The sequence below is a fragment of the Mus musculus genome, chromosome 3 (assembly GCF_000001635.26).
Source record: "Mus musculus strain C57BL/6J chromosome 3, GRCm38.p6 C57BL/6J".
Taxonomy (NCBI): domain Eukaryota; kingdom Metazoa; phylum Chordata; class Mammalia; order Rodentia; family Muridae; genus Mus; species Mus musculus.
In genome coordinates this window covers 87,946,505-87,959,690 of record NC_000069.6, presented here as the reverse complement: position 1 = coordinate 87,959,690, position 13,186 = coordinate 87,946,505, and the positions used below count along the sequence as shown (strand labels likewise).

The 13,186-nt window shown below is 52.1% G+C and overlaps 1 protein-coding gene across 1 annotated transcript; it reads right to left on the bottom strand.

The window, feature by feature from the left end:
• Positions 1-6,318: 6,318 nt before the first annotated feature.
• Positions 6,319-10,998, bottom strand: Crabp2 (cellular retinoic acid binding protein II). The gene is made up of 4 exons (NM_007759.2): positions 10,781-10,998; positions 7,398-7,576; positions 7,097-7,213; positions 6,319-6,704 (listed from the first exon to the last, which is right to left on the bottom strand). The coding sequence occupies exons 1-4, from the start codon at positions 10,848-10,850 to the stop codon at positions 6,654-6,656; spliced, it is 417 nt and encodes a 138-aa protein (NP_031785.1). The 5' UTR covers positions 10,851-10,998; the 3' UTR covers positions 6,319-6,653.
• Between the last annotated feature and the right edge of the window lie 2,188 nt (positions 10,999-13,186).

Genomic DNA, 13,186 nt, shown 5'->3' with positions numbered 1-13,186 from the left:
TCTTTCACACTAAGGAGAGACACAATCCAGAGATCCCTTTCTTCTGGGACTCTATTCTCTGGTTGGTTCTATGATCCCACTGCTGGGAACTCGATCAGCCCAAGACAGCTCAGCTGTGGGCTGCTGGGGTCTGAGTCACCAGCTGGAGTCCCGGCCTGGCCTGACACACTGGGTTACCTCAAAGGGTGGAGATGGAACCAGGCTAGTCACTGCTCAACACCTACACCCCGGATGCTTCTAGAACAGACCTCCGCTGCCACTCTAGCACCCCCACTCCACCCAATATGGCCAGATCCCTCAGGGAAGCTGAGAGCAGAAGGCTAGCCCTACTGTTGGTTAGGAGAGGAACAAGGAGGGGCTCCCGGGCATCAGACTGACAAAGTCAGAGAGTAGCAAGATTTTTGATGAGGAAGAAGAAAAATAGAGTTGACCTTTCAGTCTTTTCTCTAAGGAGGGAGGGGGCTGCTGTTCCAAAGAATAAGAAAAAGGCTAGGCTGTCATGGAAAATGAATGATGGCTCACAAAGAGCCCAGGGTGGGGGGGCTGAGGTTAAGTGAGGTCAACCCTTCAGGCCAGTGACTATGCAAGGGGCTCCCCTGCCTGCTAAGGGGAACAATTATTACAGCAGACAGCTATGGGGAGCTAGGGAGGGGCTAAGGAGTTCAGGCAGCTACTGAGAAAAGGAAGCCACCAGAAGCTGTGCCTGGCTTTGGGACACCCAAGGAAAGGCCAAGGGAGGGCTCTGTCTTTTTCACCTGTTCTGAAGAGCAGACAGGTTCCAGGGAGAGGCCAGGTAGACATATGGACGCACTTCTGGGATATGGAGGGTTTTCCCCTGAAGCAGGGCACTGGGGCTAAGGGGCTAGCTGAAGGAGGAGGGACAGGGCCTGGGTGGAGGTGTGGTGGGTGTTCTCACAGCTGGAGGTGCTGTCACAGGTGCTGTTGACCTGACAGGTTTCTGCAGTGGCCTGGAAAGAGACGGCTGAGATCCTTATCCAGACAGGAACAGAACTGGTTTCTCGACTAGCAGAGCCAACAGGGAAAAGGCAAAAGGAAGCCAGGTCAGGAGGGCAGTGCCAGGCCCAAAGGAGAGGTGGGAAGACCTGGACAGGGTACCCTGCTGATCCCTGGGACGTTCTCAGTAGCCTCTGCAGGGGCCTTCCTCTGCCTTGGTTGCCCTCATTTACCTATAACTCAACGGGTTTCTCTGTAGTTACTCTCTCAGCCCTGTCCCCTGCTCTGCTCAAGTGGGACAGATGGCCCAGCCTGGAAAAACACCTGGTTGGACTCAGCCCATTCCTCAATTCTCACCAACACATAAGTTCCTTCAGGGAAGAAAAGGATAGGGGTCACTCCTGCCCCCACGATTCAGGCCCTCCTTAGAGTAGCTTCCTTTCTTCTCCACTACAAAGGCCCTGGCATCCAGTCCCATCCATCTTGGCCTGCAGAGGGCCATAAGCTCTTTGTCAGGCCCTGGGGTCATAGGCCCTGGCCCTTTCTTCCCTCACCCTGCCCTTTTAGAGAATCTCAGGCCTCTAGGTCCAGACCTCTTTACTTTCTCTGATCCTCCCTAGCCCCACCACCCAGCCCAGCCTTCTATCTTATTCTTTGTCTCTTTCCCATCTCTGGCTCTCCCTCTAGGTGGGGTGTGGGTGTTTGTGTGTGTGTGTGTGTGTGTGTGTGTGTGTGTGTGTGTGTGTGCTCGAGCCCATGCACACTTGAGCTTGTGGGCATATCCACACATGAGTGTGTATGTACATGCACATGTGGGCCCACATGCAATATTTACTTTGGCCTCTTACCATACATGGTATTGGTGTCTGGTGCTGGGGACCTCAGAGGTCCACTGAGCCCTGTCCTGGATCTTCCCTTGTCTCTTCATGTGTCCAGGATCTCTAAGTTTTGTCCTTAAAGTGCCTTTCCCTTAACTCAAAGCTCCTGTCTCTTGGAGGGCAGGAGTGGGAAGAGTTGTCTCCACTTCTCTGACTTCTCCCTATGGTATTGATAGACACTGTGGTGCCTGGCAGTACCCCAGTCTTTTTTTTTTTTTTTTTTTTTTTTTTTTTTTTTTTTTTTATTATATGTAAGTACACTGTAGCTGTCTTCCGACACTCCAGAAGAGAGAGTCAGATCTCATTACAGGTGGTTGTGAGCCACCATGTGGTTGCTGGGATTTGAACTCCGGACCTTCGGAAGAGCAGTCGGGTGCTCTTACCCACTGAGCCATCTCACCAGCCCCCAGTCATTTCTTCACACGGCCCCTTGCCTTGTCTCTGCTCTATCTCTCTCTGGCTTCCTGGATTGGAGGCTCGGCTCGCCTGTGGTTACACTCTTAGAAACATGGGTTTCGGAGAGAGAAGGCTTTACCTACAGAGACCACACAGATTCTCAGGGATGTGGTGGGTGGGGGACCTGAGAGGCCCTCGTTCCCAGCAGCACTGAGGAACTAGTGCGTAAGGAAGAGTAAGGAAGATTTATTCAGGTCAGGTAGGGAAAGAGGCTCTGCTGGTTGTGGCGACTGTGGCGGGGCAGGAAGCTGAGCAGCTCCTTCATGGCTGAATCAAGTGGGACCGTGGGAACACCCTGATCCCATCACCCTAACCAGAGCCGAGATTCCCCTCTTACCCTGGCTGTGACCAGAGCCCAGGGAACAAACCTCCCAGGAAGCCCTTGACTCCGAGGAGCCTACGATCAGATTGAGGAGCTCAAATCTATGGATCCAGACCCAGGACACCAGGGGAGGGCAGCGCAGAAGCCATGTTGAAGGCTGGGGACAGGCAAGGTAGGAAGAACAAAAAAAGCGAGACCTAAAGCTGAGTCATGGACTCCAACAAGGAACCAGTTGGGAGAAAGACCCTTTTATGCAGCCAGTCCTCAACAGACTTTTCCCCATTTGTGAAAAGACCAGAGTCAGGTGTCCCAAGGCCTTGCTCAGCACACAGCACCCCCAAGTCCTCCCATCTGCAGAGGGAGTCCACATTCTCCACCACTCTTTCTCTACCATGGACCCAGACATTGGCCTCCTTCCTGTTCTTTCTGCTTTCATTTCTCTAATCCAAATCCTTCCAAGCAGCCAAATAAAACACCCCAAGCCCCTTTACAAGCCTCTGACCTGGTCCTGACTCACCCTGGCCTTCTAGGAGAGGAAGCCATGGACATTCAAATGGCAACACCAACAGAGAGGGGCTGTTACACTACCCAGAGCCAAGCTAGGGAGACAGGTGGAGAGGGAGCTAGATGTGGAATGGGTAGGGGTCACTAAAGCTCATCCAATACCAGTTTATATTTCATGTTGGACATGAAAGAGGTAGCTAAGGTAATTTTTGTTTGGTTATTTTATCTGACCTTATTTCTAGAAGTTTTTGGAGTGCTGGTGATGAAAATCTGGGCTTTGTACATGCTAAACATGGGCTCTATCACTAACTTAGATCCACCCCAAACCCTTGCTAATTTTTCAGACAAATACTGAAGTGATAACAGTTATATTTTTCAGGATTTCCCTAAAATTGTGCAGAGTGAACTAGAGATGTAGAACACACACACACACACACACACACACACACACACACACACACACTCTTGGTATTCTGAAAAATACCATGTACTCCTTTTCAGTTTTAGCATACGTGCCGTCCAAGAGAGCGGTTTTATTTTGTTGTTATGGTGTGTGATATGTGAGTGAGGGATGCCATGCACACATGTGAGGGTCAGAGGACAACTTTCAGGAGTTGGTTCTCCTTCCATTGTGGGTCTCAGGAATCAAGCTCGGGTCATTGAGTTTTCATGGCTACTGCTTTTACCCATCCGGCTATCTCATTAGCCCTTTTTCATTTTGGAAATTTTATTGTTTTGAGACAGGGTCTCTATATAGCCCTGGCTGTTCTGGAACTCCCTATGTAGACTGCTGGCCTTGACCTCACAGAGATCCACCTGCCTCTGCCTCCTGAAAATTGGGATTAAAGGTGTATACCAACATACCTGGCTTTTTTTTTTTTTTTTTTGAGGGGGGAGATATTTTTTGAGCCAAAGTTCCCCTATGTAGACCAGGCTGGCCTCAGACTTGCAAGGGATCCCTTCTGCTTTAGTTTTCCATATGCTGGAAATGCAGGTTTGCATCATTAAGCTTAGCCAAATCCATCACTTTTGGTTTATTTTTGTCCTGAGAGAGTCTCGTGCAGCCTAGGCTGGCCTCAAACTCCTGGTCTTCTGCCTCCACCTCCATCACCAGCAGGGCCAGCTCTAAACCATCAGCTTTTAAAGGCTTCATACTGCTGAGAGTCATGTGTTTATAAACACTGCTTTGTGGGTTAGGAACTTTGGGATCATAGTGACCTTCTTCATGGAAGAAATTCCTTCCTACCCTCTGGGTTTCTGAGGAATGAGCAGAGTCCCGCCTGGTCCTTAGCAACGTGTGTCTCAAGGCCCAGACTTGACTCATTACTGAACTCTGCCCTGTTGATAGCAACTAGTCTAAGGATGGCCTTGAAGTCTAAGCAGCCGCTGATCAAGGCTTGGGACCTGAAGAGATGAAGCTGGGTAGAGAGTGTCTCTTGTCAGTGTGTCTCAGGCTGTGTACCTGTGTAAGCTTGGTGGCATATGAAGCTTCTTTTGACTGGGAAAAGTGATTTGTGACAAAGTTGAATGTGACCAGTGCAAAGTAGGGGGACAAGGAAAGACGGTGATGTCTTTGAGGCTTTGGACCCAGCTATATTTAAAGCTTAGTAGATCCGGGGAGAATTTACTAGTACATAAGCCAAACAGCGTATGAGTTTGTGGGGTTCACTTTGGGTTTTGTTGTGATGAAGATGAAACTTGGGGCCTTGCAGATGTTAGGCAAGTACTCTGTCACTAAGCTACAGTCACAGCCCCAATTCTGTGATCTGCCCCCAGTACTAGGGATTGAACACAGGGCCTTGTACACAAGGCGAGCACTCTAGCACCAGGAAAGCCATGTCCAGCCCTGAGTTGTTTTGGGTGGTGGTAGTTCATATTCTCTCTCTCTCTCTCTCTCTCTCTCTCTCTCTCTGTATGAAGGCAGACACAGACCATAACACAAGTGGAGATCAGAAGACAGCCTCATGCGTCAGTTCATGTCTTCAACTTTCTTTGAAATATGTTCTCTTGCTGTTTTGCTAGTCACCACTCTGTACACCAGGCTAGCCCATGAACCTACAGGGATTCTTGTCTATCTCTGCCTCCTACCTCCCTGGAAGAATGCTACCACATTCAGCCATACCATTTGAGTTCCAAGGATCCAAAGTTGGGTGCTCATGCTCCCACAACAAGCACTTACCCACCAAGCCATTCCCCTGAGTCACTCTGAGACCAGTCACACTGTGCTCAGGCAGGCTTCAAACTCACTCACTGCTTCAGCCTCCCAAGTGCTGGGATTAAAGGTATAAGCCATCAAGCTTTAAAACAGTTTTGTGGGCAGTAATGGTACCACACACCTTTAATCCCAGCACTTGGGAGGTAGAGAGAGGTAGGAGGATTTCTGAGTTGGAGGTCAGCCTCTCCAGTTCCAGGACAGCCAGGGCTACACAGAGAAACCCTGTCTCCAAAACAACAAACAAACAAACAAACAAACAAACAAACAAACAAAAGTGTTAGGGGCTGGAGAGTTGGCCAAGTGGTTTTAAAAGCATGTGTCCTTCTTGCAAAGGACCCAGGTTCGATTCCTAGCACCCACATGGAGGCTCCCCACCTCCCGAGGCACGCATGTGGTACACAGACATCCATGCAGGCAAGACACTCATACACAGGAAATAATAAAATAAAAAAATTTTAAATGAAAAACAAAACAAAACAAAACCAGTGCTGTGCTTTAAAAAGAAAAAACAGGCACAAAGATGCTTGGTAACCTGCCTGTGGTCACACCTGGAACAGCTCAATGTCGACTCTATAGGCTCAGGAGCTCCTCTAAGGAGCCTGAGAGATGGGAAGCCAGGAGCAGAAAAGGCATGTGAAAGGCCCAGAGGTGGGGAAGAAAGAGTGGCAGAGACAAGGCAGGAGACCTTTCCCTGAGAGACCTAGGCAGGAGCAAGGTCAGCCTGTGGGTGCTAATGAGCTTATCCTGAACCTTGTGACAGACCAGTGTCACCATAGGGAAAACAGGTGGAGAGAGTGGGAGTCAGCTCTAGAACCCAACACTCTGATTGGGGCCCCAGGGCTGGGGAAGGGAATAGAGGAGATACTCATGGCAGGCAGGTAAGGCACAGGTCAGCTGACCTGCTGGGACAGAGACCTCTCCCATTACACTTCAGAAAAGGCTAAACGGGCCATTGACTACCACTGCTCAGGGAGCCACAGAAGGATTTTACATTTTAAAACATTTTAATAAAATTAACCAATAAATATTCTAAATCACACAGACTACAAGGATAAGGAGTAGAGGCCAGAGAGACAGTCTCTTCCAGGAAGGACCCTGGTGTGGAGCTGGGACTGCTGACCTGGGAGGGGCAAATGGCGGTGGGAGGGTTCTGAGCTTCTGCCCCTCTCTGGCTTAGAGAAGGCAAAGAACAAAAGGCCTTGGAGGAAGCAGTAACCCTCAGGAGTAAGGGGAGAGCTAGTTTGTAAGATGGACGTGGGAGGGAGGTTTGTGTCCTGTAGCGGGCACGGAAGTCGTCTCAGGCAGTTCTTGGACCCGTAGGCACTCACTCTCGGACGTAGACCCTGGTGCACACAACGTCATCTGCTGTCATTGTCTGTAAGGATAGAGGTAGTTAGCTGGTGAAGTACCCGGGCGCCTTTGTTTTAAAGGAGGGAGGGGATGGGAGGTCGACTGTTTTTACTTCCAAGCCCAAACAGGCAAGAACAGATGCAAGGATGCCGGGGCATCATTGCTGGGGATCAAACAGAAACCCACTTCCTCCTGGAGTCCATAGGCAGTCAGGGAGAGTCTGCTGGAAAACTCTGGGCTCCTCTAGGCACATCTTTGTTGCACCCAAAAGGGTTAGCATTTTCAAACAGCCCCCATCGGGAGGTTGAGGGGTGGTGTGGCCACAGCTGCTCTTAAATCTGCAGGAGCTTGGAGCCCCGCAGAGAACGCAGAAGGCAGCAGGGGTTCTTCCAGGGGAGGGGAGGGGGCAGGGCTCACCAGGATCAGCTCTCCATCATTGGTCAGTTCTCGGCTCCAGGAGGTCTTGGGGCCCTCCCCCTTCAGAAGCCTCTGCTCGCACACCATTTTGTTTCCACTCTCCCATTTCACCAAACTCTGCAAGAGACCAGAGACCAAAGAGCTCACAGTAAGGGCCTGTGCAAGCGAAAGGGAGCAGAGGCAGACCCCTTTCCAGCACCCTGCACTCCTTAGGGACTCCTTCATGAGAGCAAAGAGTCTAGGGAAGCTAGACGTGGCAAGTAGGTGCTGTGACGCGGAGGGGGCCCTCCCTGTCCCTCACCTTACAGGGTCTCCCATCCACGGTCTGCTCCTCAAATTCCTCCCCGATCTTGAAGTTAATCTCCGTGGTTCGCACAGTGGTGGAGGTTTTGATGTAGAAAGTGTCATTCTCCTGTTTGATCTCGACTGCTGGCTTGGAGGCTGCAGCCACAGCGATCTTCCTCATCATCATGTTCACCCCTGCGGGGAGAGAGGACAGATAGCTCCGGCACCGGCTGCCATGAGACAGCTGGAGCAGCCCCATCTTGATGGCCTTGTGTGTGTGTTGGTGTGTGTGTGTGTGGGGGGAGTGTAGGGGTGGGGTGATAATAAGGAAAGAGGCTATAAATTGAAAGAGGAAAGAGAGGGATCCAGGTGAGGCAGGCTATATGACCCCACCTTGTTGAGTCAGTAGGTGGGCAGGACTCCCCAAATTCCAGCAACACATTCCTAGCACCCTTAGGGTCAGCTTCCCCCACGGACTACCTGGTGCGTTCAGTTTCCCTCACTCTGGCCTCTCACCACTGGGTTTGAGACTGTGAGGTAGGCTGGCCGTTACTAAATTCCCCATGCCCACTTGCAGGGTAGACCAGGCAAGCAGGTTGCTTCCCTCTCTGCCCCAGTTACCTACCTTGTACTCTTAGGTCTCTTTATTTGCACAACCCCTGCCCCTCTCAAACCCAAGGAGCAGATTCTCAGCCGAGGAGGATACAGAGGAAAACTGGGTGACCCTGAGCTTAAGCGGCTCTGGCTTCAGATTCCTCAACTGCCAAAAGGAAACAGCAGCTTCTTCTAATTGTCCCATGGCTCCACAGTAAGAATGGGGGACACACAAGGCCAAGTGCACATTCATAGTTTCTAGAAACTTTTTTTTTTAAATAAAAGCAAGTACAATGGATGAAAGAGCCGCAACATAGCAGGGCATGGTGGTGTACACCCTTTTTTGGGAGGCAGAGGCAGGGGGGATGGATCTCTGAGTTCAAACTCACCAACCTGCTCTATAGAGTGCATTCCAGAACAGCCAGAACTACACAGAGAAACCCTGACTCAAAAAACCATGAGAAAAACAAAAAACAAGCCAGAACATAGTGAAACCCATTATTACATGCAGGTAATATATGCAAATAAAAAAAGAAAAGCCAAACGAAACTAGGTTTGGACAAAGTTTCCTGTGCCAGACTGCTCTCTGTAATATTTCCAGGTCTCTTTCAAAGGAAAATTCTGCTGTCTTGAAAGGAGGGAAGGGAGCTGGGCATGGTGGCACACGCCTTTAATCTCAGCACTTGGGAGGCAGAGGCAGGCGGATTTCTGAGTTCGAGGCCAGCCTGGTCTACAGAGTGAGTTCCAGGACAGCCAGGACTATACAGAGAAACCCTGTGTCGAAAAACCAAAAAAAAGAAAAAAGGAAAAAGAAGAAAGAAAGAAAGAGAGAAAGAAAGGAAGAAAGAAAGAAGGGAAGGGAAGGGGAAGAGATGGGAGTGTTTTGCCTCCCCTCTGATGTCCCTAGCTCCAAGAATCATCCAAGGGCCATCCAGCTCAGCTTCTGTGTATTTAGAGTCTCTGTGTCCTCATTCATATACTTTCCCTTCCCTGCCCCCATTTCATTTACAGAGGGCTCTGTAAATGAAGGAGAGCAACCCTCTGCCACCAACAGGAGGATCCACCCCCACCTTTCCAAGCCTGATGAGGTGAAGAACTGGCCCTTCAAGGTGCTACAGGGGACAAGCCACTGCCACCGTGCAACCCCCCTCCCCGCCACCCCCATATATACACACAAATACTCATGCATTCCATAGCTCTGGGTTCCTGAGAAGAAAACTGACACTTCATTTAGCCCCAAAGTGGACTCACCCAGTCCTAACCGAAAGACCTGCTGTGTTTGCCCTGATTATCATGATGAGCCCTGAACTCTCCCACAACATGGACCCTGAACGCAGACCCTGTGGCGTCTCTGGAGGCTGTGTTAAGGAGAACCCCGCCTCCCTCAGTCTGCAGAGCTGGGGTCCTGGCTCAGCTGACCTTGGCTGACACAGGCAGTTTGTGTAACAACGGGTCTGTTTGCAATCTACCCCCTAGCAAGTCGCGTGGCTCAGAGAGACCCTGCGGGGAGGACAAACATTCTGAAGGCAGACTGTAGGATTGGGCCTTTCTCTGCAGCTGGAACCCGGGGTGGGGGTGGGGGTGATGCCAGGCTCCCACATCCACTGCAGAGAGGGGCCAGAATTTAGAGCGAATGAGGGAGGAGACAGCAATAGATTTTTCTGAAAATTTCTATTCTCTGATCTTTAATTTCGCAAGGGCGGAGCAAGAAAACTGGGTATGACTCTAAGGATCATTGCGGTTAGCTGACACAAAGAGAATGAACAGCGAGGAAAGATGAGAACAGAGGCCCTACTGCCCTCGCAACATTCTTTTTAGCTCCAGACTCACTCTTATACAGTCCCTAGCTCCTCAAGGGTATCCCCTGCTCCCCACCACAGGGCTCCTCTCCAGTGCAGAAATGGAAGGCATGCTGACCCTTAGGCTCTGGGGTAGTTTCCACTCCCTGGGGCGGTTAACTGCATCTCTCCGCAGATGTCTCTCCTTTCCTATACCTTCTAGCTCAGTCGCATCCTAGAGGGTAGTAGAAGGTGGGTAGGGAAAGTCTGGGTGGTTCCTGTGTTCCCACCCTTGGCTAACAGCCCAGTTGCGCAGGGTGCAGCTGGTCTGTGGCGAGGAGGGAGGCAATCCTAGACTTTCGGAAATGGGGATTGGTGTTTCACACGAGGACATTTGTTGAAATCTAAGAAAGTGGTAATTGTCCAGAGCGATTTTAGGGCTTGGGAGCCGGTTGCTGTAGGAAAATATGTCTCACAGGTGGGGGTGGGGTGGGGTGGGGTGGGGTGGGGAGACTGGAGTGGGAAGTGCAAGGTGTGGGGGAGGGTCGGGGAGCTGAAGTGGTGGACCACCTGGTGGGCGGAGCCAAGTGTTGAGGATAATGGACCTGTCGCCTGGATTGGGTTACTGTTAGGGTACGCGGAAAGATCTTGGAATGTCTCCTAGGGGCTCCCTGCCTGGATTCTGGATTCTTAAAGCTCAGAGCCAGGTGCCCTGGTCAGCAGGTCCAGGCGCCGAGGCTAGCCAACCCCTCCTGAGACTAACCTCGTGCTTCTGGTTTCTACTTGCTTCACAGGCTCTGAGTCACCGTTGAAGCTGGCACTGGTGGGCGCCCAGCCTCAGAAAGTAGGATTTAAGAGTCTTGGGCCTGGTGCCCCAGGACCCAGGGTATCCGGCACGCCCCTTTCCTAGGATGCAGGCTCCCAGGTACATTCCCTGATTCGGCCCCCTTCCGTTTATTCGGCCTCTGCTCTAAAGACCCCAGCGCCCTTCTTGTCCTCCCTTCCCAACTCACGAAAACCTCCTTACCCAGAGCTTTTAGCATTTCCTCAAAGTTTTCCGATCGGATGATCTTCCAGTTGCCAGAAAAGTTAGGCATAGTGGCAGCAAGGTGGCTTTCTCTTTAGATCTTCAACTAGAACACTGGACGCTGAGTCCTTTAGGCTAAAGATACTTTGCTGTCTCCTTTGCAGAACAGATCCTTCCACCTGGGGACCAAGCCGCGTGGAGGACAATTGCACAGCCGCTGGGCGCCAGAGCTCTAGGCTTTTATACCCAGCTGGTGCATGAGGCGGCCCCGCCCCCGCCCCGCCTTCCACACCACCTGGGGGCCCTGCTCTGTGACCACTTCACCCCCATCCTTTCCGGAATCCCTCCTGTTTCTAGAAATGTGGGTGGGTCCAGGGTTCTCCAAGAGCCAAGATACCCTTCTCCCGCATCAGTAGGCGGACCGAGAAGCGTCAGAAGGCAAGAACGGGGTTTGTGCCTCTGGCAAGAACAGGGCACGGCTCTCGCCTGGGTCACGGATGCTCTCTCGGCCTGCAGGGCGAACACAGGTCCCGTTTCACCAGTTCCCTAGTAGTTCTCTACCAGATTTGGTGCTCTGGACAGCTCAGCTCCAGGCATCCGGAGACCCCACTAGCGCAAGAATTGTCCCCCCCCCCCCCCCCCGGCAACCGGCAGTCGAAATGGACTCAATGAAACAGCTCGGAATTCAAGCGTTCTTTTGGGTGACAGGGAGGTGCTGCTCTGTCCTCCACCCCTTGACTCAGCTCTGGGTTCAAGTAGTGCCTGGGGACGCCTGAAGTGAGCACAAGGCAACTCATTCATTCCTCTCCAAGCCCTGGACGGACAATGAAGGGTTAAGCAGGAGCCCCCGGCTCGAGGCTAGAAGGGCAGAGGTCACAGCCAATCACTTGACACGACTCTTTTATTAAGGCGCTTTCTCGGTGGCTACGCTTCCCTGGGCCCCCTGGGCCACAAGGAGGGGGAGAAAGACGCCAAGCGCCCCCCACCACCCCCCACCCCCACCCCGCGGCTTGCCGCGTTGCCTCCGGGGTTGGGGGAAGGCTGACTGTGTGGGGAGGGGGTGGGTCTGAGACGTCCCTATCTAGAGCTGAAAGTGCGGTGAATCAGCCTCTCCGAGGCTGATTTTTACGTGGGTGAAACCCTAGTGGAAAGACAGCGAGACAGCAGAAAGGACAGGAGCGGCCTCGGAGGCACGCGGGTAACCCAAAGCCAGAAACAACGTTGCTCTGTGCTGGAGCTACAAGTGTTTGCCCTTTCTTTGGCATTCGCCCTCAGTCTCCCGGGGCTATCCCCGTAGTCCCCTCAGGATCTCAAACAAGGTCCCTGCCTGGCCCCTTCTCATCTAGGTGGCCAAGGTTGGAACAGGCAGCCCTGACCTGGTGAACTGGGGACTTGGCAGGCTTTGGTTGGGGAGTGGAACTGAGCTGAGGACAGGGCCTGAAGGATTAACCTCACTCAGAGGCCAGACAGTGTCACTCGAGTCAGGTCTTCATCGAGGCAATCCCGAATAATGGGGTGTGGAAAACTTGAGAGGATGAGGGAGGAAGGCTGCCTCTCAGAAGGGCCTCTGGATCGCCGCTCTCCCCACCCCCCACCCCACCACCAACACTCAGAAGGGAGTGGGACAAGTCGGCCTGAGTCTAGGACTCTAAATTTTAAAGCGGAATGCTTATTTGAGGGGCGGGCGCGTAGGAGGCATAGGCTTCTGGAAGAGGAGGCACGTGGGTCTAGCAGTTTCGCCACTGCAGATGCTTAGCTAGGTGGGGAGAAAGGGGAATCTGAAAGCGCTCTGAGTATAGGTTGCAACCTTCCCCGCTTCAGTGCAGCTTTGCTGTAGGTAGGCACAACGGGATGATTTTCAGTTCTGACAGTGAAATCTGGCCTCTAGACGGAGAAATAAGGAGTGGCCTGTGGAAGGAACAACGCAAAAAACAGGAGCCTGATGCTCCACCCCACCCCCACCCCCGCTGTCCCTACTCCCATACCGGTGGTCATTGTGTCCAATTTCTACTTCTCCAGACAGACTCCTGGAGCCCAGGTAGCATTTTCCTTCTTACAAGAGAAAAGGGCAGGCAAGCCCTCTTCCAGGAGCCTTGAGAACCTTACTGATGGTCATGATGATGGGTGAGGACACAGCCTAGGAAGGAAGCCTGGGATGGCAGTTTAGAGGAACCCAGGCCAGGTAGAGAGTCCCACTAAGACTAGAGCCCTGGAGGAAGTTCCCCCAGGTGGGAGTGGATGCCCTAGGCCCACTCCCTTCCTTTTACCCTCACCACCTCCCTCCTCTAGCAACTGGCTAGGATTTCCAGAGACAGAAGGAAGACAAAGGGAAGTGGGACTGGGCGGGGAATTCTTTCCAGATGTGTTTGTGGTTTGGCAGTTCAGGGCCGGAGCTCCTCGCACCCC